The sequence below is a fragment of the Rhododendron vialii genome, chromosome 3a (assembly GCF_030253575.1).
Source record: "Rhododendron vialii isolate Sample 1 chromosome 3a, ASM3025357v1".
Lineage (NCBI taxonomy): Eukaryota > Viridiplantae > Streptophyta > Magnoliopsida > Ericales > Ericaceae > Rhododendron > Rhododendron vialii.
The window spans coordinates 34,976,621-35,002,500 of NC_080559.1; the positions used below are offsets into that span (position 1 = coordinate 34,976,621).

At 38.9% G+C, this 25,880-nt stretch overlaps 2 protein-coding genes and 1 pseudogene across 3 annotated transcripts in view; all 3 read right to left on the reverse strand.

Moving 5' to 3' along the window:
• LOC131320353 (polyubiquitin 9) overlaps positions 1 to 25,880 on the reverse strand; it is a 63,642-nt gene that overhangs the window by 18,697 nt on the left and 19,065 nt on the right. The gene's annotated exons all lie outside the window — the stretch shown is intronic.
• LOC131319319 (heat shock 70 kDa protein-like) lies at positions 252 to 4,290 on the reverse strand (annotated as a pseudogene).
• Positions 5,223 to 25,880, reverse strand: part of LOC131319320 (cuscuta receptor 1-like) — a 21,122-nt gene continuing 464 nt past the window's right edge. Inside the window, exons 2-15 of the mRNA XM_058349524.1 lie at positions 25,298 to 25,397; positions 25,053 to 25,244; positions 22,873 to 23,151; positions 21,611 to 21,664; positions 13,402 to 13,463; positions 12,091 to 12,187; positions 11,880 to 12,012; positions 11,401 to 11,718; positions 11,130 to 11,285; positions 10,356 to 10,430; positions 8,143 to 8,298; positions 7,749 to 7,895; positions 5,604 to 7,648; positions 5,223 to 5,276 (exon numbers count right to left, since the gene is read on the reverse strand). Of these exons, the coding sequence (XP_058205507.1) occupies positions 5,223 to 5,276; positions 5,604 to 7,648; positions 7,749 to 7,895; positions 8,143 to 8,298; positions 10,356 to 10,430; positions 11,130 to 11,285; positions 11,401 to 11,718; positions 11,880 to 12,012; positions 12,091 to 12,187; positions 13,402 to 13,463; positions 21,611 to 21,664; positions 22,873 to 23,151; positions 25,053 to 25,244; positions 25,298 to 25,397 (3,868 nt within the window). The remainder of the gene's footprint in view (positions 5,277 to 5,603; positions 7,649 to 7,748; positions 7,896 to 8,142; positions 8,299 to 10,355; positions 10,431 to 11,129; positions 11,286 to 11,400; positions 11,719 to 11,879; positions 12,013 to 12,090; positions 12,188 to 13,401; positions 13,464 to 21,610; positions 21,665 to 22,872; positions 23,152 to 25,052; positions 25,245 to 25,297; positions 25,398 to 25,880) is intronic.

Below are 25,880 nucleotides of genomic sequence, written 5' to 3' on the forward strand. Positions count from 1 at the left end.
TTAATATTAAAATTAGTTATTTGTTTTTGTTAAGAACAACTAGAGTTTGATCGTTTTGGGTCCCAAAATCCAATTTCTCTCATCACACAGTCTCCCATATGTTTTTTCTTTCTTAATTAACCTCATTTCTCTTTCTATTTTTCTCCATTCATTACCCAAAAAATCTCCCTCAAATTCTAAACCAAACAAACCATTAGATTCTAGAACTTTAAAATTTCAAAATCTTGTTGTTCATAGTTCGGCCACCACGCTTACGAAATCCTGGTTTCGTCCCTGGTAGCAATGAGCATCTTCTGATTAGACAGGAACTCCACAAGTGACTAGAATTCATGCAAAATTTCCACAAATTGGAAACTTATGGAGAATCAGTTGAAACATCCAATTCTTCCCAAATGGTGTGTAGTAAGAGTCAATCTCTGCCAGTCGGCGGCACTAATAAGAGAAGATTAAAACCCTTCTTCTTTTGTTCTAACATGGTTTCGTCACCTTGTTTGGTTCCCATCTCATCTCATTTTCCTCTCTACACGTTTTTTAATACTGTTTTCTCTCTGTCTCTCTCAACTCATTATCACTCATTACATCAAAAATAACTTCCAAAATTGAAAACCAAACAAGGTGATTAACACTTGCACAAAAAGGAAAGGGAAAGGACTGTAGACACCCTATTCTGGATTATCCAGATTAGTTTACTTACGGTCTTTGATTCTCCAATGATGAATAAGGTCAAGAACATCCCGAGATCGTTGGAGTGTTTGAGCTTTGAGTGTCCCGAACCGTATTCAAACCCTTTTGAACCCCTTTTCAAACCCTTCAAGCGAGAACCGAATGGCCTCAACAAAACCCTACTGGCTTACACTGGTCCTGTGCTAGAGTGCGCTGGTAAACTGCCACGTGTTAGTCATCGACCGTTGACCCAGTTTCCACTGGCGCACGTAGGTACAAGACGGGCGTACGCTGGTCAAAGCCAGTCAAATCACCTTTATTCAATCACGTGCACGAGACTTTTGAGCCACTCTCAATACGCTGAACAGTCCTCTGATGATTGCAACCGTGCAAAGCTGCTCCCCTCTCTTGACCCCGTCACCTCCTATAGACTCGTCTCAGTGAGGTACACAACCCTTACTGGTCCGATTGAGTTTTTAGACGGCTCAACCGAGAACCTAGCAAGAGAGGTGCTCCGTGCTTCTTCCAACATGCTGTCTGTGCTCCTCCGGTGTACTCCGCTGCACAACCGCAGCTCCAAACCAGCAACTCCGGCTCTGATACCACTGTTGGGTTGAGACCCCGACCCCAATTCACACCTCCAAGTACAAGCACGAAAATAAACCAAACACAAACGAGAGATATCTGAGGAAAATTCCACTATGTATAAATCACAAATACAAATATGAAAAACCTCACCGGGATAGCCATAATCTGGCTTTCCCACTCCTCTCTCCCTCCCTCACTCCGATGGCTCTTCGACAGTCTATCCGAGCATCTCCGAGGAGCCCTGCTCCCTCGTTGGGGAAGCTCTCCGCTCAACTCTCTCTCTCTCTGCTCTCTCTCCTGTCTGGCACACACACACAGTGCACACTTGCACTTTTATACAAGGGGGAGTGATCCCCTACACTCACACCCACCACACAAGGGTGTACCCCAACACATCACACCACCAGCAGTCTCGAGGCCAAGACTCAGCTGCGCAACATCAAGCAACAACAAGTCCTGCGCCTTCTCATGCTCTTCACCACTCAAAATCGCCGCTGAACCGCGGCCACATACGCGACTGCCTCATCGGGATTAATACTCTTACACAGCTCCTTCCCATTGAAAAAGTCCTGCAACAGCTGCTGGATTTTCGGGATTCGTGTGGACCCACCGACAAGAACAACTTCGTGGACTTGGCTTTTATCAATTTTAGCATCACGCAAGCATTTTTCGACCGGTTCCAGGCATTTCAAGAACAAGTCCATACACAATTCCTCGAATCTGGCTCTGGTAATAGTCGTGTAGAAGTCGATCCCTTCGTATAAGGAGTCGACTTCTATGGTGGTTTGGGTGGTGGCAGACAGAGTCCTCTTGGCTCTCTCGCACGCGTTCTTTAATCTCCTCAATGCTCTGGCGTTTCCACTTATATCCTTCTTGTGTTTCCTCTTGAACTCTGCAGCCAAATACACAATCTTAGGCAACAGATAAATGTTTCCAGGAAGAATTTTCAAAATCTCAACTGTCACATTACTTGCTACACAAAAGTTCACCAGCCGATTATCAAAGTCCTCGCCGCCCAAATGGCTATCCCCCGCCGTAGCCTTCACTTCGAAAATCCCATCCTCAATGGTCAAAAGCGAGACATCAAACGTCCCACCACCCAGGTCAAAAATCAGCACATTCTGCTCCCCCTTCTTGTCCAACCCGTGAGCGATAGCCGCTGCCGTCGGCTCGTTGATGATCCTTATCAAGTTCAACCCCGCAATCACGCCCGCGTCCTTGGTGGCCTGCCGCTGTGAGTCGTTGAAGTAAGCGGGGCACGTGATCACGGCGTTGTTCACCTGGTGGCCGAGAAATGCTTCGGCGATATCACGCATGTAGGCTAAAATCATGCTCGAGATTTCTTCTGGGGAGAATTGCTTCTGTTCGCCTTTGTATCGGGCAACTATCATTGGTTTCTCACCTGGGCCTGGAACTACCTGTTGGAACAATATATCAAATCACAATATTGGTGATGGAATCATTAAACTAAAATTCGTTTTGCTTTGTTCTAAGTAAATTTGTTCATTTTATAAATTCATTTCTTAAAAAAACTAAACAAACTCTAATTTAATAGAGTTGTGATTTCCTCACTCCTTTATTTGATAAAGGCACTCTATTTTTTGTACTTTAGTGAAATTTTTGTTTTTGTAATTTTTTGACTAAAGTAAAAGACAAGGGGTGGAATGCATTTATAAAAAAGGGGGTGTGAAGATTATTTTCCATTTAATACACAAAACATGAAAAAGATGGGTCAAAATTGACTAATTTTAATATCTGTCAACTCTTTTTTTCTTTTTACAAGTGTGTCTAGACTAGATATACTAAAAAAAAAAAAATGGATAGATTCATTTGTCTTCATAGTTTTAATCTGGTGTGGATTGTCTCTTTGACATATACACTTGGCCGCATAACCCTTTATTATTTTCGTTATTTAAAGGTGATAAGGGAAAATTTGTTAACACAACCATACAATATAGCCATGTGATTTTATTATTGGCGAGCAAATGATTTGTACGTAATTTCTTTGTTTAAAATCATCCACTAATGAAATAATGCCATATATGCATGTTGTATAAATGATTGTGTTGGTAAACTTACAGCATCAATTTTAATGCTCTTAATTATAATAATTTTTCGCTACACATCCCATAGTTGCCCCTCATATGGATATGGGCCGGGTCTACCATTTAAGAATGAGAGAAACTTATTCTAGCTAGAACATTGAAATAGCCTCATATAGAGTTGCATCTCCTAGTGTCCCCCATCGAGATTCACAATTTTAGCCTAAGAGTGGCTTAGGGCCCGTTAGGCTAAATAAGTCAAGTGGCTTATTTTTTTGTTCTTATTCAATTTTTTTTTGCATTTGTTCGTTTTTCGTCAACTTTTTGGGATTATTGTTTCAATGACGAAAGGAATTTAAAAAGTAAAAAATTACGATCGAAATCTAATTTTTTTTTGAATAAAGACAAAAATAAGTCAATAAGCCAATTTTTTCGTCTTTATTTAAAAAATTTATTTAAAAAATTAGATTTCGATCGTAATTTTTTACTTTTTAGATTCCTCTTGTCATGAAGAAGCAATAATCCCCCAAAAATTGACAAAAAACAAACAAATGCGAAAAAATTTGAATAAGAACAAAAAAAATAAGCCAAGTGACTTATTTAGCCGAACGGCCCGTTATATTTATAGTCATGCAAGCTTTCCAACTCACTTGTTTCACTTTAAAGACACAAACTTAATTACTTATACCATAGAGCCAAGAGTAGAATTAACCTTGAAGGGCCACATCTTCATGTCGGCATGAACGGACGGGTCAGAATATCGCCTGCCAATGAGTCGCTTGACGTCATACACGGTGTTTTCTGGGTTGATAGCGGCCTGGTTCTTGGCAGCGTCGCCGATGAGCTGCTCCGTGTCCGTGAACGCCACGTAGGACGGGGTGGTCCTGTTTCCCTGGTCGTTGGGTACAATTTCGACGCGGTCATGCAACCAGACCCCGACGCAGCTGTACGTTGTGCCGAGGTCGATGCCAATTGCTTTTCCTTGTGTTTGGGCCATTTGAAACCAACACTACTACTTAACCGGATTTTATTTTGCTTCTCTGCCTTTTCGCTGTAGAAGGGTACTGAGAGTTGTTTGCATGGATATGGATGGTGAAAATATTTATACGGGGTGTAATGTAAAGGAAAATTCGTGAATGATGGAGAAACGGTGGGGAGTGAGAGAGACTTGGTTTTTTGTTCAAGAGGCGGGAGTGTCGTAGTTACAAAGAAGCCCCTTGATAAGATTGATGTGCGCGAAAAACCCGCCAATTCTTTTCGACTCTGCCCACGGGTACGGGTTGACATTAGTTTTGTGAGTTTTTTTTTTCTTTCCAACAGTTCGGCTTGATTGCGGGTTAAATTATGAATCCTACACGAAAATTAAATGAATCGGGTCGACTCGTTTACTAGCACTCCTACAAGCTCACACGGACAGTCCATGTAAGGTGGAGGGGTAGTTAGGGAATTTGGGGTTATAATTATGGCTGGTAGTCAGTCGATAGGTGAGGGGTGGTGGACTTGGGGAGGATTTTAGCGGTGGCGAAGGTGAAGAGGTGGTGTTGGCTGGCATGTGGCAATTCTGCATGCTGGATGATTCTACTCTGTTCCTAGTCTTAACCCTTTATAATAAGAACCAGTTGGGGAATTGAAATCGCTAGCCAATTTTGGCTGATTTGGACGATTTTACCTCTGGATTGAGGGGCTTGTGTATTGTCTCTGCTGTCCAAAACGAACATTCAAACCTTTAAATCTTTTTCCGATGGCATTGCTGATAAAAAAAAGAAGAAGGTCTTTTCCCAATGGCAAAGGGGCCACCATCGTCGTTTGCAGAATCGACAATGCATCCACTTTTCAACAACCTTTGCTCAAGAAAACATGTTCATGTCAAGAAAGAAGACCGCACAACTATGTTGTTTTATTCCATTAGATAAGAATACAATACCGTGTCTATAACAGAAGAAGATTATACGCGTCTACCTTTGAAAAGTAGGGTAAAATTGTCTATAACAAAATAATAGCAAGAAATCAGACAAACTTCAATGAGGTAAAACCAACCCTGCCGCCAATAAGGATTTATGAACAGAATGGCTGCAAAAGATAGCAAAATGATGATATAAGATGGGAATTGATATTCGCGCTCCAAGATTTACTGCAGGCGCTCCATTTTTGGTTTTTACACTGTGATGTTGCCAGCAACATCACAGTGTAAAAACAAAATATACACTGATGTTGCCAGCAACATCACAGTACAAAAACAGAAAGGTGGAGCGCCTGCAGTAAATCTTGGAGCGCGAAAATCAGTTCCCTATAAGATACTGAAAAGCTCACATAGAAAGCCTCTGTATCTAGGAAACCACCATCTTCTCCTTGTCTGTCCAAGTCTTTTTGCCTTGTTGGCGTTGGCACGTTTTGGGTGCAACTTTTCGGCAAGGGAGGCCCGCAAAGAAGGGGATTTCCCTCATAGCTACTTGCCTCAAAAGTTGCAAATTGAGCTTTCTGGTCTGGTGTCGTACCCGATAAGTCGTTGTGTGCCACACTGAAGACTGCCAAAGATCCAAGTTCAATCAGTTGAGGAGGGATTCCTCCGCTCAAGCTGCTGTACGAGAGATCCAAACTTTCTATTTGCTTTAGGCCCGAGAACGTAGCTGGGATTGATCCACTAATATTATTATGGGACAAGTTTAGTGCACGGATCTCGCTCAAGTTTCCGATTCCAGGTGGGATTTCCCCAGTCAAGAGGTTGCAAGAGAGATCAACTCCTGACATGTAATCAAGAATATTTCCTTTGTATGAATAAGATCCGTGCTTTGTCGTGAACACCGTTTGTTGCTGAACATACACCAGATTAAGTTGGTATTCATGCGGTCCCAAAAAATTTGACCCCTTCACAGAGTTCCATGGCGAATAGTCAACAGTAGATTTAAATGTAGGTGTTAAATAAGATTTCCAATAGGAGCTGTCGGAAGATATGTCATGCAGACAAGTAGGTATGCGACCAGAAAAGGTATTTTGAGAAAGATCCAACATGCTTAACTTTTTCAACTGGCATATCTGGGCTGGAATTTCTCCTTCAAAATGATTAGACTTCAGCAAAAGAATGCTCAATACAGAAAGGCTTCCAATCCAATGAGGAATTTTGCCACTTAGGATGTTATTGCTGAGATCTAATGACACCAAAGAAGAGCTGTTGTAAAAAGCACGGCTCAATGATCCTCTCAAACCGTTTCGATTCAGGTGGACGTGTTTTATTGTTGATGGGTTGAAGCAAGATGGTATAGCACCGGAAATGTTGTTTTCTGAAAGGTCTAAAAACTCAAGAATATCAAGTTTGCAGAATTCCACTGGAATGGGTCCTTCAAAATGATTTGAGAACATAACCACATGCCTCAAACCTGACATGTTACCCATCAATCTTGGAAGCCTTCCTGAGAATTGGTTGTTGCTGATGTCCATTAATTCCAAATTAGAGAGAGTACACAAGCTATCTGGAAGTTCGCCCACAAAGAGATTGTTGTCCAGAAATAACCATGACAGCTCCGTTAAATTGAAAATTGAAGGCGATATCTGGCCAGACAAATTATTGTTTGATATCTGGAGCAACTTTAAGGAGGAGCAACCCATTGGGAATTGCTCTGGTATCTGTCCAGACAAATTATTGTTAGACAAGTCCAAAAACTTCAGAGAGTCCAGACCACCAAAAGAAGTACGAATGGCGCCCTCAAATCGATTTGTAGACATGTTTAGATCCAACAAATTGGGAAAGATGAAACTTAGGTTCCTTGGAAGTTGGCCCTCAAAATGATTGTCAGAAAGATCTATTGAGCGGAGATGGGGATTGGGACGAGATGATAAGAGGAGATGCCCAATGAGAGAGCTGTTTCTTAGCCTATAAACTTCCAATCTTGTATTGTTTTCTAACAACCAAACTGGGAACGTTCCAGCCAGACTGTGGTGTGAAAGATCAACCATTCTCAGGTCGTACTGGTAATAAAGAAACTGTGGAACCTGCATACCAAGCTTGTTTGAACTACAACTTGACAAACTGAAAACCTGAAGTTGGAACCTAGGAATTGATCTTTGAAACTCGATTTGGTCGCTGAGTCTGTTGTTGTCACCGATAAGTACCTTAAGCTTTGACTGGTTATAAAATGAAACAAGTGAAATTGGGATCTCGAGATGGTTATGTGAAATGAAAAGGTACTCCAGTGCTGCAAGATTGATAAGGGGAGACGAGGTGAGATTTCCATGCAACTGATTATAAGAGAGGTCCAACAACCGGATTGACGTCAAGTTTCCTACACACGAGGGAAGCCTGCCCTTTAAATCATTCTCACTAAGGTCCAATCCCTGGAGGTAAGGTAGTTCACACCAACCTGTGAAATAAAAGAAGTGATGTTGAGAAATCAGTTAATTTAAGCCATATGCACACGGTATAAGTCTTAACCAAAGGAAAACGATAGAAAGTGCGAATACCTCGGTCAGGTAGGCTTGCATTATGCACGGCACTTCTAAGTGACAAAACCCTCAGGGAAGACATCACTCCAACGTTATAAAGGAAGCTGCTGTCAATGGATGAATAATCCAAATACAAGTACTCTAAGTTTTTCAATCCTTCCAACCCTGACAGTGTGATTACAATTACACTCAATGCACACAACCGAAGTATATTCAGATACATTCATTTTGCAAATAAAAACCGTGGAGAGGGGAATATATTCTAGTACCTTAAGGGTTTTAATTGTATTAACTGCAAAATAATCAGGAGAGGCCGGTGCAATTCACCCAAATAGAAATGAATTTACGCACTCTTTTGGTTCTTTCTATGCTCATTTTATTGTTCAATTTAAGGTCAGAATTTGATTTTTACCTCCCCGGTGCAGTGATCCACTCATATTGTTGTTCCTTAGGTTTATAGTCTTGAGTGATGAAAGCACACCAAGGGATGGTAAAATGCTGCTATTGAACAAATTGAATTCCAAATCAAGCACCTTGATCTTTCCCAACACAGATACTCTTTGAAAACCTGCAAAAAATAAATTTCCATTTTAAGTCACTATTCTGTCAATAAACTAAAACTCCAAATCTGTAATATGACCCATGCCAGCTAGCTGACTTACTTTACCTTTCGCCTAACCACATGGCTCAAAAGGTAGCTGGTAGGATTCCTTTATATTTCAAAAGGCGGTCCCCCACTATGTAGACCAGAGTTGTGCTCTGATACCACCTATAACAACTTGTTCTAGCTAACTTGCTTTACTTTTCGCCTAACCACGTGGCTCAAAACGTTAATCTCAAGTTATACAATAGCTGGTCGGATTCCTTTATATTCCATTTAACATTCCCCAACACAGCCGATGTGGGACTCTTTTTCCCAAAGGTGGGTTCTCACAAAATCACTATGGAATGCAACTCCCCCAGCATTTTTTTTTTTGACAAGGTAGACGAAGGGGAAAAGCTTGATAGACAGCTCTATTTCGGAAGCTATGTGTTTTCTAATTATAAGTTTGAAGCCTACTTTTATACATCTGAACATTGAATATACGTAGTATTTGCTAAAAGAGTAAGTAAGGCAACGGAAAAAAGGAGCGAGTGGAGAAACGAGCTCTCACTGCAGAAAATATTAGTATTTCTCTTTGGTTTGCCATGTAATTTGTCACCCGTTGCTTTTGGTTAATGAGCTTTTCACTACAAGACAAGAAAAAGGGCTTTTCCCCGCACTAAATTCCCCGCATTTATCAAAACCCCTGGAAATAATACTAAAATACACATGGGGCGGTACTGTATCTGTATCTCTATCGGTGGATAAGAATCAAGTAACACTCTCTCCCCCTAGGAAAAAACCCTTTCTCTTCCTCCGCTTATCACCAGTTAGGTTTGTGTTGGGGAGTTTTGAGGCCGCCGCCTCCTCCCTCCACCTCCCCCCTCCACTTGCTAGCTGGCCCCTCCTCCATTATTGCTCAGTCCCTTTTTCCCCTTTCAATTCCACTCTCTCACGACTTCCCCAATTGTTACCCCAAACCAAACTTTCATTCTCTCGCCCTAGATCTGTTAGATCTCGCCCCTATTTCCCTCTCTCACTCTCTCTCTTTATTGTTGGGAAAACGTTGCTGCAAATTATGAACTGTTAGTGAAATCTCCACAAACACTGAAATACGCTTCGAGTCACGACTATGTCGCTTTCCTAAAGACAGTATTTGCTCCCACCAAATGGTATGCAAAGGGTTACAACAAATCTGCTTTCAAGATAAATCGAAGCCCAAACTCGAAGTTCTTCCCGTTTGTGTTTGCACTAAGGAAAACAGATAGAATATCTGCTAGACGAATATAAAAGAACCAAGAACCGATATTCTATTTCTGCAAAATATCAGAATACCGGTATGCCTAAAATTCTAGGAAGAGAGTGTGTAGAGAGAGAGCAATCCAATATGAAATTTTTGGTGTGTCAAATGACTTTACAAATGAGCCTATTTATAGACTTATAGGCACCCTTTTATGATGAAAGGTTGTGTCTTTAGAAGAAACACACACTACGAAGGGTCGTGTCTTTTAAAGACACTAATTAGGAAAAGTCATGTCTGTTGAAAACAATTAGTTAAAATGACACATGCCTCTTAAAAGGCACCCTTTCATGAAAATATTAGAAGGGTCATACTTCTTGTAGGCACCCCCATGTTTCACATCTTTTCCTAATAATCACATCCCTTCCTAATAAACACATCCCAACACGGGTAGTCGCGGTGTTCACGGAAAACGGCGGGAAGACTTTTACCAGCGTTTATTTCACTTTTGCAAACGCCGGGAAAGCCGTGATTTCTTGTAGTGTTTTATATCTACCGATGCAATGATGACAAATTACGTAAATGGATGTGATTTGATTCTTGCTTCAAGTTCTACCACAATTAATCATTAATCATGCGGGTTTCAAGACGCCATATAAATCTAAAAGACAATCAAAAGAAAATAACCAAAGGACTAAAAGTTCAAGATGCACAACTCGGACCTTGACACGGCTCCAATTCAGAATGGGAGATATCCATTTATCAAGTACCTTGTAATATTCAAGTGATTTTGTTATCATACCTGAATGAGTGACGAAAGTATCAAGCTCATTATTGCTGATATCCAACTTCTCCAAGTTTTTCAAATGTTTGAGATCTGCTCTCAAATCAAGAAAATGGAAGTATTAGATGGAAACAAACGAAGCATCAATGTTCTGTTTTTTTGCTGAATAAGAACATGATTGTATGTAAAAAAGAAAAGAAAAGACTGTGATTGTATCATGAATTGTTGAAAGTAAAATGAAACATAATGAAAACTATTTTTTTTTGGTTCCATTTGCATTTCTAAATTTTTTTGTTTTTTTGAATGGCCATTTGTTTGCGTAACTAACTAAAGGTAATAAAGAGATATGGGAAAGTCTACAATACACACCCCTTAAAAGGGTGTACCATATGCACCTATTTTGTGATTCATTCATAACATTTTAGAGTGTTTCGTAACTTTTGTTTTAGAATTCATAACTTTTCAGCAGTACGATTCGTAACATTTTCATTATAATTCATAACATTTTGGTATATCTCATAACCATTATACGATTCGTACGTAACTTTTTAGCAATACGATTCGTAACATTTTCTCCATAATTCATAACATTTTGGGGGTGCATATGATACACACCCAAATAAAGGGTGAGTATTGTAGTCTTTCCTGAAAGGATATACATGTTTTTATTTCTCCATTAGTCTAACACAGAAAAATTAATATCTTGTGTAGCTTCATTTTCTCCTCACAAATTCAAGATCCAACCATGGCCTTTGTTGACATATATTTGGTAGGGCTAGACTTCAAACTCACCATTAACATGGAAAGTTCCCATCAACCCGTTATAGCCTAGATACAGAGACTTCAGAGATGTCAGCCCACCCAAAGTTGATAGGATGCTGTTGTTGAAATTGTTATCACTCAAATCCAGATTCTCCAGGCTGCTAAGCATTGCCAGCTTCTCAAAACCTGTAGAGCATTCAATAAATATGCATTACGTCATAACTTTAACTTCTGGAGAAAGCAAAAGAAACAAGAAAAAACACGTTGGACTTGTTCATTTTGTTATTCAACTATCCAGAACCTTCTTTCTCAAGGCAGCCCACTAAAAAATTCCATGATAAGTCGAGACTTTCAAGTTCTTCGAATGGAAGAAACATGGAGGCATTTAGATACCAATGCAAGTCCCTTGCCCGTTGTGAATTGAGTGAAAGTTGGATCACTCGCCCTGTTTTGGGATTGCATTCGACTCTTTCCCATTCACAACAGTCAGGGGTCACTTTGCCGCCAACAAAAGCCTCCTCCCACGTTGGAAGGCCATAGCCATATGGGTTGTTGATGGAAGCTTTTAGTTGCAAAAGAGCAATCCTTTCTTGCTCCAAGCACCCGTAGCACTCAGTTGCTAAAACAAATAGTACCCAAAACCACATCATTCTCATCTCTATCATAAAAAAGATGCACCTATTTCTTCTTCGGATGCTGCACATTAGCCCAGCGATGTCAAACCTTTAAAAAGGCAAAAACTGCACTGTGACACAGCACTGGCCCGGCCTTCCCATTAACCAATCTGGTCCCTTCTTGGCAAAAAATCAAATAAAATCGGATCCATTGACCCTAGGACCCCGTCAAATTGTTTGGCTTCAGCATCCTTATCACGCATTAGTACATCAAATATGTACTTAGCACCACTAAACAACTGTAGTTTAATCCATCATGATTAATTTCTCATTTAGACAAACTCAAGCCCACCTCCAATGTAGTTGCAAATTCTAACCTGCCATTGTTTCAAATTTTGAGATAATTCGTGATCTATTGATCGACCTTCCCCACCCCACTCTATCTGCAAGTAAGAAGTGCAATGCATGGGTTCCCTGGATGCATATCAAAATTGTGTGTCAGTAATTTCCACTATTACTGTGTTTCAATGAAGTTCAGGATAGACAAGTATGCTTTAAGAGTTTTTTCATTCTTCTCAATTTAAGTAAGTTCGAATTCTAATTCACATGTACCAAATGGTTAGCCTCAACCTTAACAAGAAGAAGTTGCATCAGAAGAGTGTGTGTGTGTGTATATATAAGATTCTACCTAATAACCTACGACCAAGGAGTAAATATATATCGATTTAGAATCAATTCATATTGGATGCATCGTCTTCTCAAGTTTACCACTTTGGATACTTATCACATAATAATATAATCCCCGTAAATCGTTACTTAGTTTAACCGCTGTGTGAGTCTCACGAGTAAAGGAATTCTTGGATATTATATTGTTGTTGATGAGTAAAGATCATGCAAAATAGTATGTCGCGCAGATTACTCAAGTATTAGTTTCACATGACCGGATTAGTTTTCAGACAAGATCAACCTGCCTTAGTTTTAAAATCTTGATCAATAATTATCTTGCTCTTATTCTTTCCTTCAGCATGAACAAAGACGGGCTCCATAGAAGAAGTACAACTGTAATTCTGGGGGTCTAAAACTGTGTCCAAAAATGTATCCTTTCCTAATTCTGAATTTCAATTCACACCAATCCCCAACCTGGAAGAATTGTGAGACCGTGTCCAAAACATAGCTATATCACCCACCTTCAAAGCACTATGATGCTTTAGAAACCACCCCATTTTGACCGTTGTGTCATCTCCACTATCCCATCACTAGATGAATCCTATTTGACTGTACGTCCACCCCATTTTGACCGTTGTGTCATCTCCACTATCCTATCACTAGATGAATCCCATGTTGTGTCATCTCCACTATCCTATCACTGGATGAATCCTATTTGACTGTACGTCCACCCCATTTTGACCGTTGTGTCGTCTCCACTATCCTATCACTAGATGAATCCGTTGTGTCATCTCCACTATCCTATCACTAGATGAATCCTATTTGACCGTACGTCCACCCCATTTTGACCGTTGTGTCATCTCCACTATCCTATCACTAGATGAATCCTATTTGACTGTACGTCCAAGAGATGCCTCTCTCTCTCTCTCCCTTGGGTAATGCAGGATATTCCAGGCTAGCTTGCGCGCACCTCGTAGTAATCCCTACAACCCCTCCAAGGCTCCCACAGCCGTTTCACTTACGTTATCATAAACAATTTCTTCATACTTTCTTCCTTCACAGCATCAGTGATCAAGTGTAGTCCCTATCCAGTAATAGAATGTTTGTGAAGACTTTAAAGTAGACTCTACTTGTAGCAATGAGCATCTTCTGACTATCTCCTGAATAGACAAGAACTCCACAAGTGTTGTTCCTGTCTATCCTTTTTGGTGGTCTTGGGTGTGTGCCCTTATTCTGTTTAATTTTTGTAATCATTTATAAAGATTAATACTCCCTCCATCCCATTTTCTTTATCCTTTTTTGATATTCGTGTCAATTTTCAATCTCTTATATCTTTCAATTTGAATCTTCAAAAATATATAATATGGATCTTGTTTGATAGTTTTCGATTAGGTCTATGATACAAAGTTTTCAAAATTATAAAAAACATTATAGATTGGGAGATATAAGCATCTAAAGAACGACACGAATAACGAAAATGGACAACCAAAATGGGACAGAGGGAGTAAAATCTTTTTGCTGTTGCGAAAAAAAAATAGACAGGAACTCCACAAATGGCTAGAATTCATGCAGAATTTCCACAAATTGGAAACTTATAGAGAATGTTTCTTCCATCATAGAATGTTTGTGAAGCCTTTGAAGTAGACTCTACTTGTACCAATGAGCATCTTTTGATTAGACAGTAACTCCACAAGTGACTAGAAATCATGCAGAATTTTCACAAATTGGAAACTTATGGAGAATTTGTGAAGACTTTGAAGTAAACTCGATCTACTTGTAGCAATGAGCATCTTTTGAATAAACAGGAACTCCACAAGCGGCTAGAATTCATGCATAATTTCCATAAATTGGAAACTTATGGAGAATTTGTGAAGACTTTGAAGTAGACTCTACTTGTAGCAATGAGCATTTTCTAATTAGACAGAAATTCCACAAGGGGCTAGAATTCATGCAGAATTTCCATAAATTGGAAACTTATGGAGAATTAGTGAAGACTTTGAAGTAGACTCAATCTACTTGTAGCAATGAGTATCTTTTGAATAGACAGGAACTCCACAAGTGGCTAGAATTCATGCATAATTTCCACAAATTGGAAACTTATGGAGAATTTGTGAAGGCTTTGAAGTAGACTTTACTTGTAGCAATAAGCATCTTCTGATTAGACAAGATAGAGGTGTCAAACGGGCCGGGTCAGCACGGCACGAGCACAACACGTTTGAAGGCGGCACGGCATGGCACGGCACGGCATGGCACAGTCTTAGTGGGCACGCGGCACGGCAAGGGCACAGAAGTGAGTGGGAACGACACGGGCATGGCATAGAAGTTGGCCTGGCACGACACGACACGGTCTTAGGCGGGCACGACACGGAAATGGGATGGGGCAAGAGTCACGACACGGCACGACACAGTTCTAGCCAGGTAAGGCACGACACGGGCACGAGCACGGAAATAGGACAGGCATGGCACGACACAACACGGTTCTAGTTGGGCACGGCACGGCACAGGCACGACACAACATGGTTCTCGGAGGGTGGCACGGCACGGCATGAGGTATGGAAAAATAAAATAAAAAATGTTAATAAATAAACAAGGGATTTCAAATTATACTTTACTTTATTTCTATGTATTTTTTGATAATCCAATAATTTATTAATCTTTTCTTTTTATTTAACTAAAATAAGCTTTTAAAATATTTTATATGATTAAGAAAATTTGAATCAATATTATAATATAGCAATTACCACACATATTAACATATACATTGCATCTAATCTAATAAAGATTTTTTAAAAAATATCAATTTTTTTTTAGTGAAAATGAATTATTTTGTGTTTGTGTTAGTGAATTATATCAAGTTAAAAAAAACTTATCAAAATAAGGGGAGAAAAAGTTTCAAAATAAAATGATTATAAAAAATATTAATTTTAAAAGATCAATTTAAAAAAAAACATGAAGTCATGAACAAAAATAACGTGTGTGTGTGTGCGTGAGAGAGAGAGAGAGAGAGAGAGAGAGAGAGAGAGAGAGAGAGAGAGTGTGTGTGTGTGTGTGTGTGTGTGTTTGGGAAAAAAAAGTTACAAAATTTTTTTTAAAAAAAATGGGCCAAGGAGTCGAACCCTAGATCCAAGGAAAACGATGAGACACTGAGACACTTAAACCACTCCACCAACACAATCACATTTGCTAACTTCCTTAACAATTTAAATAAAATAATTTACCAAGAGATTTTTTTGAAAAAAATGTGCCAATGGGGATTCGAACCCTGGTCATGGGAAAAAAAAACTAAAAATTTACAAGTCTCAATAAAGTTTTAAGTAAAAAAGATAGTTCTTTTTGCAAGCACGCCTCAAATTAGGATTGAATACTACAAACTTAAGAACATTAGAGGCACGGGAATGTGTGTTTTTTGGGAAGATTTTTTTTTTAGACTAAAATCGGTTGGTGATGTGTATACGAAAATCAATGACACAACACGGCACAGAATGATTTAAAAAGGCACGGCACGACACACAATTAAGCAAACGGGCCGGCACAACACGACATGACACGACAAAAAAAGGCATGGCACGACGCGTCACGATTAATTAATTGGGCACAACACGACACGATTTAAAAAAAGGCACGGCCTGACAAGGTACGATAAAGTAAAATGGCCCACCACGGCACGCCATGGCACGATGAAGTAAGCGGGCACGGCACGACATGGTACGAAGCACGGTTGGCACAGAAGTTGAATGGCGCAGCTGCCGCGGCACGGCACGACAGACACGTTTGACACCCCTAAGACAAGAACTCCACAAATGGTTAGAATTCATGCAGAATTTTCACAAATTAGAAACTTATGGAGAATTTGTGAAGACTTTGAAGTAGACTCGATCTTCTTGTAGCAATGAGCATCTTCTGAATAAATAGGAACTCCACAAGTGCTAGAATTCATGCATAATTTCCACAAATTGGAAACTTATGAAAAATTTGCGAAGACTTTGAAGTAGACTCGATCTACTTCTAGCAATGAGCGTCTTCTGAATAGACAGGAACTCCACAAGTTGCTAGAATTCATGTAGAATTTCCACAAACTGGAAACTTATGGAGAATGTTTCTTCCTTCATAGAATGTTTGTGAAGACTTTGAAGTAGACTCTACTTGTAGCAAATTAGCAATGAGCATCTTCTGATTGGACAGGAACTCCACAAGTGACTAAAATTCATGCAGAATTTCCACAAATTGGAAACTTATGGAGAATCAGTTGAAACATCCAATTCTTCCCAAATGGTATGTAGTAAGAGTCAATCTCTGCCAGCGGGCGGGACTAATAAGAGAAGATTAAAACCCTTCTTCTTTTGTTCTAACATGGTTCCGTCACCTTGTTTGGTTCCCATCTCATTTCCTCTTTACACGTTTTTTAATACCGTTTTCTCTCCATCTCTCTCAACTCATTACCACTCATTACATCAAAAATACTTTCAAAAATGAAAACCAAACAAGGTGATTAACACTTGCAAAAAAGGATAGGGAAAGGAGTTGACTGAAAATTACAATTTGTATGGTTATATTGGATCATACATATTACATACATTGGGAAGATAAAAAAATCTCTAAATATTTAGGAACGAAAGCTTCCATGCCACTTTTGACCCTTCCAAACTTTTCAAACTTGCATTCCGACCTCCTAAAGTGTATCCAAAATATTGCTCAAAACTTGTTGATGTGCATTTGGTATTCCACTGGATCTAAAAAGATCTCTGGCAAGACCCAATTCGTCGATTTTTTGGAGTTGTTTTACAAGCCTTGGGCAGAGGTTCGGGCAACGATTTCAAGTGTGTGCATTGGTAGATGTCTCAACCAGGCCGATGTCTCCCAAAGGGGTTCCAATTCTTTTAGGTTCATTTAAATTTTTTTTTTTTAGTTGGGTGTAGGCTTGTGTCACGGTGACACCTTAATTAAATTATGCAAATTTCTGTCTTAACGCCCTAGTCTAAAATCAAGTAGGGATTGTTTGTGACTCATTTAACTTTGTCTTTGGAAACTGATTTTTTAATTTATTTTGGTGATAGCCTGATAGGTTGACTTGGAACTATTACATGGATTTCGTTAGTTATAAATGTGCAATAGAACCGCTGATTCCATGAAATCATTGGTTGTAGTGATATGGTACGTGCTGCTTTGATCAACTGTCAATTGTTGTGGCAGAGAAAACAGTACTGCACTGGCAATAGAGGCACTTTTCTCTTTAGAAAGGTTTAAATCTATACCAGCGCGTACAAAAGTATTTTTTTGCCTGTTTTGAGTCAAAAAATAATCGGAACTGTTTATTTTGTTTAAAAATCTTTATTTACGGTTTTTGAAAAAAATAAGCTCAATCCGGTATCATTTAGAGCGTCCACGAAATGTCACATTTCGTCTCAGAATTCAAGCCTAAATTCTGGGACAAAATGGGAAGTTTTGCAAACGATACGGGATTGAGCTGATTTTTTGCAGGGAGCCGTAAATAAAATATTTTAAACAAAATGAGTGGCTCCGATCATTTTTTTGGGAGCCAAAAGTGCTTTGTACCAATAGCACCTCTGTTTCTCTTTTTTCTTTGGGGGCCGATTTCCTCTGTCCTGAAAATCCCTGTGCCTAGTGATTTTCCGACCGTTGGATTGTGTGATTTTTTTTTTATGTTTTAAATCCGACGGCCAAAAAATCTCTCAGAAGCACAAAGATTTTCAGCACGGAGGATCGGTCTCCTTCTCCTTGGCCGTCAATCTCAAAAGTTTTTGATGCCCTCAAAATGTTCTGTACCATGCAAGATTTTTAAAACCAAGTGCATAGAATTTGTTGAATACTATCTGTTTTTTCCGAAAAGTAAAAATTAGCCTAGGAACAGCGAGTAGTGCAGTTCTAGGCCTGATGCGGGCGTGTCAGGACTGGATTGCAGTCAAATTTCGTGTTTAGGCCTGAATGCCTCAAATCTAACTTCTTCTAGAGCGATTGCGTACAACCTAAGGAGTGAGGCCGTATGTGGTTCGTGGTTTGTCTTGTCGGGATAAGGACTTAGAATTTCCTAACCGTTGTTGAAAATGGAAAGACAAAGAAGCAAGCTGCGATGAAATTAAAAGAACTTCATTAACGGTTTAACGAAGTTGGTACAAGGAAATAAAACATCAACTAGGCATGGCTAGTGTGATGAAAGATAAAAACATTTGCTGAAAATGTAAAGATAATTGAAATGTAATTTGTATAAGCCGTGGGCTTGGTTGGTAGGGGACCCTTTCTAAGGCCTTCAATTCTGGTATTTGTAGGCAAAGTTCTAGGCCTTGAGCTGTTTGAGCTGCTTCCACTTGCCTTTATGCATGGCTGCCACGTGTCCCAAGCCTTGCTCCTTACTACAAACCTTCAGCTGCATTTTCAGGCATGAAATTACATCTTTTTGTATAGATACTTGCTAAAAGGAGATTTTTGGGACCTTTTAAGGCTAAAAATTGAAACTTTTCTGTAAAAGAGAAGACTTTTCAACCACTTTTCATCCCTTGTGGGCCCTTGAAGGCTCTAAGTTGGTTCCTTATGTAAGAAGATTCAAGACAAAAGGCATTTTTGAAACTTGTGCCCTCTATTCTCGTGCAATAAAGGCCAAACAAGCTTAAATGAGCTACTTGTAAGCTGCTTATGTAGAGAGAACCTTCTAGGCCTTTGAGTTGCTTGTGAGCAGCTTGTTTTCCAAGCATGACTAAGCAACTTATCGCCTTTATGACTTCTTCATTTTCAAGCCTAAATAAATCTGAAAAATTGGACCCATACCTAAAAAACAAATCTTGGCTTAATTGGGCTAAATAGGCCGGAAAAACTAGTCTGAGTTTTGATTATTTGGGCCAAGGCCTGAACCTAATATGAGCTTTAACTCAATTAGGCCGAAGAAGCCTAAGAATAGGCCCACTATACATTTGACCAAAGGTCTAAATCAATCGAGGCCTAATTCCACCAAGGCCTAAAATTTTAATTTGGGCCATTAATACATTAACAAATTCCTTTTTAGAATTTGGTCAAAAATGAGTATAAACGCTATCTATGGCAAACAGAACTGAAGAAACTATTGACCGGTAGATGGGGTGTGGCTCCCATCCTCTTAAATCCTCTATCATCCCAAAAGATCCTCTCATCCTCAGCCATTTGGGTTGTCATCAAAGACAACCAACACTGTGCAAGTACACCACAACCCTCAAAGTCTTTCCCCGACCGATTAGAGTAAAGGCCATGTGTGGTGTGTGTTAGATTTTTTGGAAGATTCCAACATAAAACGAATTGGCTATAGGTGAAATAACCTCTAGATTATATTAACCAAGCTTGGGTGGTTTAGATGAGCGATGTGGGACAAAATCTAAAACTCTCCTTCACGTGCAGCCCGAATGTACATGAACTTGCGAATTGAGCTGACCAGGAGATTTGCTTCAGGCGACAGAGACTTGACAAGAGGTGAGGCCACCCAAGGCCTAGCTCTGATACCATGTGAAGAAAAGCAAAATAATTATTATGGATTGTGTTCAATATATGACCCTAACATGTCTTTATATAAGTTACAAAACTCGATGATTAAGAAAGTAACAAATAAAGGAAATACACATAACAAGAAAACCTAGACTAATTAGGAAACATAAATAACAATCTGCCTAAACAAAAAACGCAATAATAAAATCTAGAAAACTTGGTAACATAATATTCCTAATATTATTCTAAGGCCATCCACAGTGGTATAATCAAAAGTCAGTTGTTGTTAAAGTTAACAATATTTATGCAAAAAATGACTCACAATGGTATAATCAAACTTAACAACATCTTTAGAACTAATCAAATTTTGGGTTTTGGATAATCAAAACTAGCAACCTTTTTCAATAATCAAAATTTGTGAACCCCACACTACATAAGTTAATTGGTTCCAAAATTTATATACGCGCGTATTTCAACTAGTATTTTCTTCTTCTCTTCTTCACTTGCTCTATATCTTCTTCACTTCAACCACAAATTGTTTCTCTTTCTTTTCCTCCAAAAATGAAGCTCATATTTCTCGATCATCTACAATTTAACTCATCGTTGCCGGATTAAGGTATTTCACTCTTTTTTTCCGTTTTTATTTTAGGCTGCATTCTTATGAATTTAACTTAAACTTAACTTAAATATGAAAATTGTCTTTATTTGAATTTTTTCCTATTTGTTAGTTTTGCACCAAATTTTTATGGGTTATTGATTCGTCTCGACTAGAGGAATCAGAAAAGTAATTTTTTTTTTTTTTACTTTTACCTAAGTATTTTGAGAAATAATCACTTTTTAGCACACAAAAAAAAAAGAAGACTTTTTTGACTAAAAAATGGTTATTCTTTTTTTGTTCCTCCTATGGTTGAGCAAATGAAGAATCTTGCAAAAAGAAGAAGAAGAAGAATCTTGCATTCTTTTTCAAATTCAAGAACATGTCTGATTTTTTTTGAAAGATTAAGAGAGTGGTGGATTTGTGATATAGGCTGCAGAAATAGGAAGAAAAAAAAAGTTTCGGTATAGTTTTGATAGATAACACTAGGAAAAACACCATATGTTCGATATATTTTTGCCCAAAAAAAAACGTAATGGATGGAAGTGAATGGCAGAAAACAGATGGGGAGAAAGAGATTGTGTGAAATTGTAGTGGACTCCTTATTTTGGTTATGGACTAGAAGTAACCATTGTAAACCTCAACATTGTTAAGCTTACAACCTCTTAAATGAATAATCAAAAGCTGACGTGTCAACTTTGGTTATCCATTTTTGATTATACCACTGTGGATGGCCTAACAGTGTGGCTTTGCAGCAGGAGGATTTGATCAGCTTATAAAATGAGGCCTCGGCTCTTGTTTTTGTATCTTTAAGTGAGAGAGATCTGCGAGGGTTAGCAATGTATAGTCTTGTAAATATAAGTGAGTGTAGGAGTGTGAGAGACCACTGCTTGTAAAGCTTTTGTTCTTCCGGTTACAAGAAATTGCTCCGTTTCCTCTGTGGATGTACCCGTTTCTTTGGGGAGCCAAGTGAAAATCTGTTTGTCTCAGTTTGGTGTGTTTTGTTTGGATCCTTGGGGCACAACAGAAAACCTATCATCCTAAAGGCAATAAAACCAAAATCAACTCTCAAGCTGGATCATTCCTGAAAAGAACCTGCTACATTTTTTTTTTTTGAACACAACCTGATACTAATTCATCCATGGCATGTTGTGATTACAGAAAATATTAACAGGTACAGAACCGTAAACCGTGTAGAGTGCATATTTGGAGCACCAAGTGATACCCTTTCAAGAACAAGCAAGCTTCAAACTCAACGGTTCAAAAACAGAAGCAAGAGATACCCTTTCTTCTGCAGAATCGTAATCTCTTAACTATATAGTCAGAGGCGGCTGTACATGGACCATTCCATGGTCACATGAACACCCAAAATTTATTTATTTTGCTTAGAATACATGTAAAATTTATGAGCTAGCCTTGTATTGAACATCCAACTCAGATATCAATGAACACCCAATTTTAATAATCTTGAACATCTTACCCAAAAACAATTGAACACTCAACAACCAATTGAACACTCAATCACAACCCAACCATCAATCCAAGCAATTCATACTTGAACACCTACCCCATTACCTCAAACAAAGCTCACAATCCTAATGGGAAAAAAAATTATCAAAAAATAAAGAAAAAAAGAAGAATCTAGTTATTTAAGTAATATGCTTTGCGTTCTCTATCCATCTCCATTGTCAATGATTTAAATGTGTTAATTTCACATTCGTGACATAATTACTTTATTATTTTTTTGTCTAGTTAGCTTGTAGAATTACAGACAAAGCTTTAAAAAATCCAACTACATTTCAAAATCCCATTAACTTGAATGATATTCCTTAAACTTTAAGGTTACGATAGAAAATCTCATCATGTCATCCAAACGAAAAACATATTTTCGAAAAGGTCTGCCCCAATACTGTCTACTATGTAATACGACAACTTTAAAAAAATTAATTTTTTTTAAAATAATATAGTATATATTTTTAAGTTCTCATTTTGCCTCATAGTTATTAGTTAATTGTTTTAGAATAGAGGTTTCTTCCCCCCCCCCCCCCCCCCCCCCCCCCACTATTTATACTAATATACGAGGTTTTGCACAAATAGTATTGGTCAATACACCAGATAGTAGAGTTGAAGTAATTTATGAACACCCTATTACAAATTTCTGGAACCGCCACTATATATAGTAGTTTATTGGGATACAGAAATCCATAGCTTCACAATATCAATATTCAAGGGGCACCATAAGCTAGCCCAGATCATCTGACTTATCAAAAAAAAAACCATGTCCGCAACGGACAGATTAATATTCTCAATACGTAAAGTTCATAAATATGTGGAGTACGTAGCTCGTAATGATCCATGGTGAATTTGATCTTCTTTTTTCTTGTTGGGAAACTCAGCATGACTTGGGCCTGGGGACACCACAGGCGATGCTAACCTTCTTGGCGTTGGGAGAGTTGACAAATTGGCTGAACTGAGGGTCCCTCATGTACTCACACAAGCATGGCCTCTGCTCCCTCAACACCTCACAACATCTTCTCGAGGGTTGTTGCGTCGACGTTATTGCTGCTACGCATGGTTTCAGCCTCGTTAGGTTACACGTCACCGCCCCCTCCGTCACCCCTGCTTCCCCCAATAGCACCACCACTGCCACTGTCACAGACAGCAGCAATGAAGTGCTGGACTCTTTCTTCATCGAGATCGAGAGAGATAGTAGCTATACGGAGAAAGAGGGACTTTTTAACTTTTAAATTAATTGGTTGGGTACCAGTGCTAATGGTTGCTGCTTTGGCCCGGGGCTTGAAGCACCATTTATAGAGGCCACAAACCAGTCTATGATTCTAGGAGGAGGTCCACGGTTTTTTCCACTAATTTTCCTTTTTCCGGGAGACTTAGCCAAAAATCTCTCATAATTAAATTTTTTGAGCTTAAGAACAGACACATTTTGCAATCAAACATAAGGACAAACACTTTTTGCAATCAAATATGAGGACAAATGTGTTGCATGATTATTAAAATACATTTTTTTTGCAAAACTAGTGAAAGTTCACTAATAATTGAAAATTAGTGAAAGTTCTTAAAACTCTATGGTATCCTATGAAAGTACCTAAATCCTATAGCACCTTATGAAAGTGCCTAAAATCTTAAATCCTATGAAAATGCCTAAACTACTAAAACCTATAATTAAAGTGCATCCTAAAATTTTATGAAAGTGTATATATAAATCCTAGGGTACCCTACCTTAGAGTACCCTACGTCCCTACCCTACCCTAGGGTAGTTTTTCCTTGAAAATATATTTTGTCCTTATGGCCTAATAACTCAAAAAATTGATAGACCTCCACTAAAAACTATTTTGATGGCGTTCTTCCCTTAAATGAAACTATTTTATCGTACTTATGGCTAATTTTCCCTTTTCGTAACTAGTAAACGGAATTTAATTTCATAGAAATGGAAATTCCCTTATTTTGCACTAAATTAAAGAACAAGTAAATTATTAAAATCCCATGAAGCACTTAGAAGAAGAGGTCTCCTTGGCCCCTTTGTTGAGTGGTCAACCGAAGAAATTAATCAGTTCGGCTGACTATTTTTTGAATTGGCGACTTGTAATACGGCCATCTAAGCTCAATTCTAGTTGTGAAGAAACTCAAAATGTCATGTTTAACCAACCTTACTCTCTATATTCGCTTAAAAAAAAAAAAAAATCAAAGGAAAACGTAACAAAAATATAAGCGTATGTCTTTGTATGATCAAATGTGAATTTAGCAATAAAAAAACTAGCTTGTCGAACTTGAACAATTCCCAAACCTAGCATAATTTTGCACAAAGTTTTATGCTAATAAAGTTTGACAACGTCCACTTTAACTAGTACTCATTGGAGCTCAAATTCTTGAGATTCACATTAACTTTGGCAATCGCATGGCTTTTAGTTCAACACTGGAGTTATTATTTATAACCTTGGTAATTTTCCTTTATCTCTTCAATTGCTTGTGACAATAATCAACGAACTCCAAATAATACTAGTACCATTCACGCACGTGTATATATATACAATCCGGATCCAATCGGGACCTCCCATTTTCCAATTGAATTTCAATGATCTGAACCGCTCAAAGTGGCCTATGTCATTCCTTTTTGAAAACCCTCAGAAGAGTACTAGTACCAAGTAAACGTCAACTGGGTGGCTAACAAAGTTGGGGGAGGACTAGTGGTAACTGAGAGATCGATTTCTATGCTCAGTGGAGGACACAAGTTGGGGTTTAAAGTACTGGTGGAATCGTTAGTACTCATGATGGGTCACGAACCGTGTTGAAACTTGAAAGAGTACTTCCACTACCAACAGTACTACACAGAAAAAAGATCGAGAACGTTACTAGTTAAATGCTATTGTATCCATTTCTTAGTTTCTTTTTTATTAATTTTTCGATAAAGACAAGGTAATTTTATTGAGAAGAAGAGATACAGGGTGCGTACGTACGTCTCCTTAATTATTTGGGAGAGGATTAATAGTAGTGAAGAGATACATAATTTGATAGTGTAGGAGGGTTCTCCCGAACAGTATGAATTAGCTAGAGCCGATTGTGTACGTGGTTGGCACGTCATGAGCAATAGGAGAACACCTTGGATATACCGCCGACTAGGATATCAGTTGGCGACACCATGAAGGGATGCACGACGACATTGCCGAGCTGATGATGTGCTTGAGTATAGCTAGCTTGTTGCCCGAACAAAGGGAAAACCCTAGCGATAACCGCCCTATGAGATAAGGCGGTGAAGGCATTCTGGGATATTCTAAGAGTCATGCAAGTACCCTGTGAAGAAGGGATACATATTATGTTGCCTAATGCGATGAGGTCCGAGTTACCATATGAAGAGCAATTCCATATGAGCTAGCTAGGCTTCCTAACGCGATAGGAAACCTAGACGTACAGGAGAGGAGACTTGGAGCCCAAGCCACCCGAAACCTATAAATAAAAGGTAAATCTAGAAGTAGAGTCTTTCTTACTAATAACTGTTGGGAAAAATTCGGCAAAAGGCAAAAAATCCAGAGAACAATTTCATTGATAACAATTACATGATCGAAACAAATTACAAATACATAACAGTAGATAAATTGTAAGAGCGAGATACAAACAGAATTTTCAAAACCAAACCGAGTCCTGTGTGGTACCACAGTCTCCTTAAGAAAGATTCGCCGCCTACCGTCGGTGTTGTAGGTTCGTGTTCGGCGTCTTCCTCCCAGGGTTGGCTCGGCTAAACCGCAAGCCGTCGGAACACCGCCGTCGACCGCCTTGGCGAACTGACTACCGTCTGCCTTTCTCTCTCAAAAACGAAATTCAGTATATGCAAGGATTGTGGAATTGCTTGTGTCCTGATCAAAACGGGATGCCTCAATTTATAGAGAGATGAGGGCTGAATAACTCCACACATTGAAATCTGCACAATGA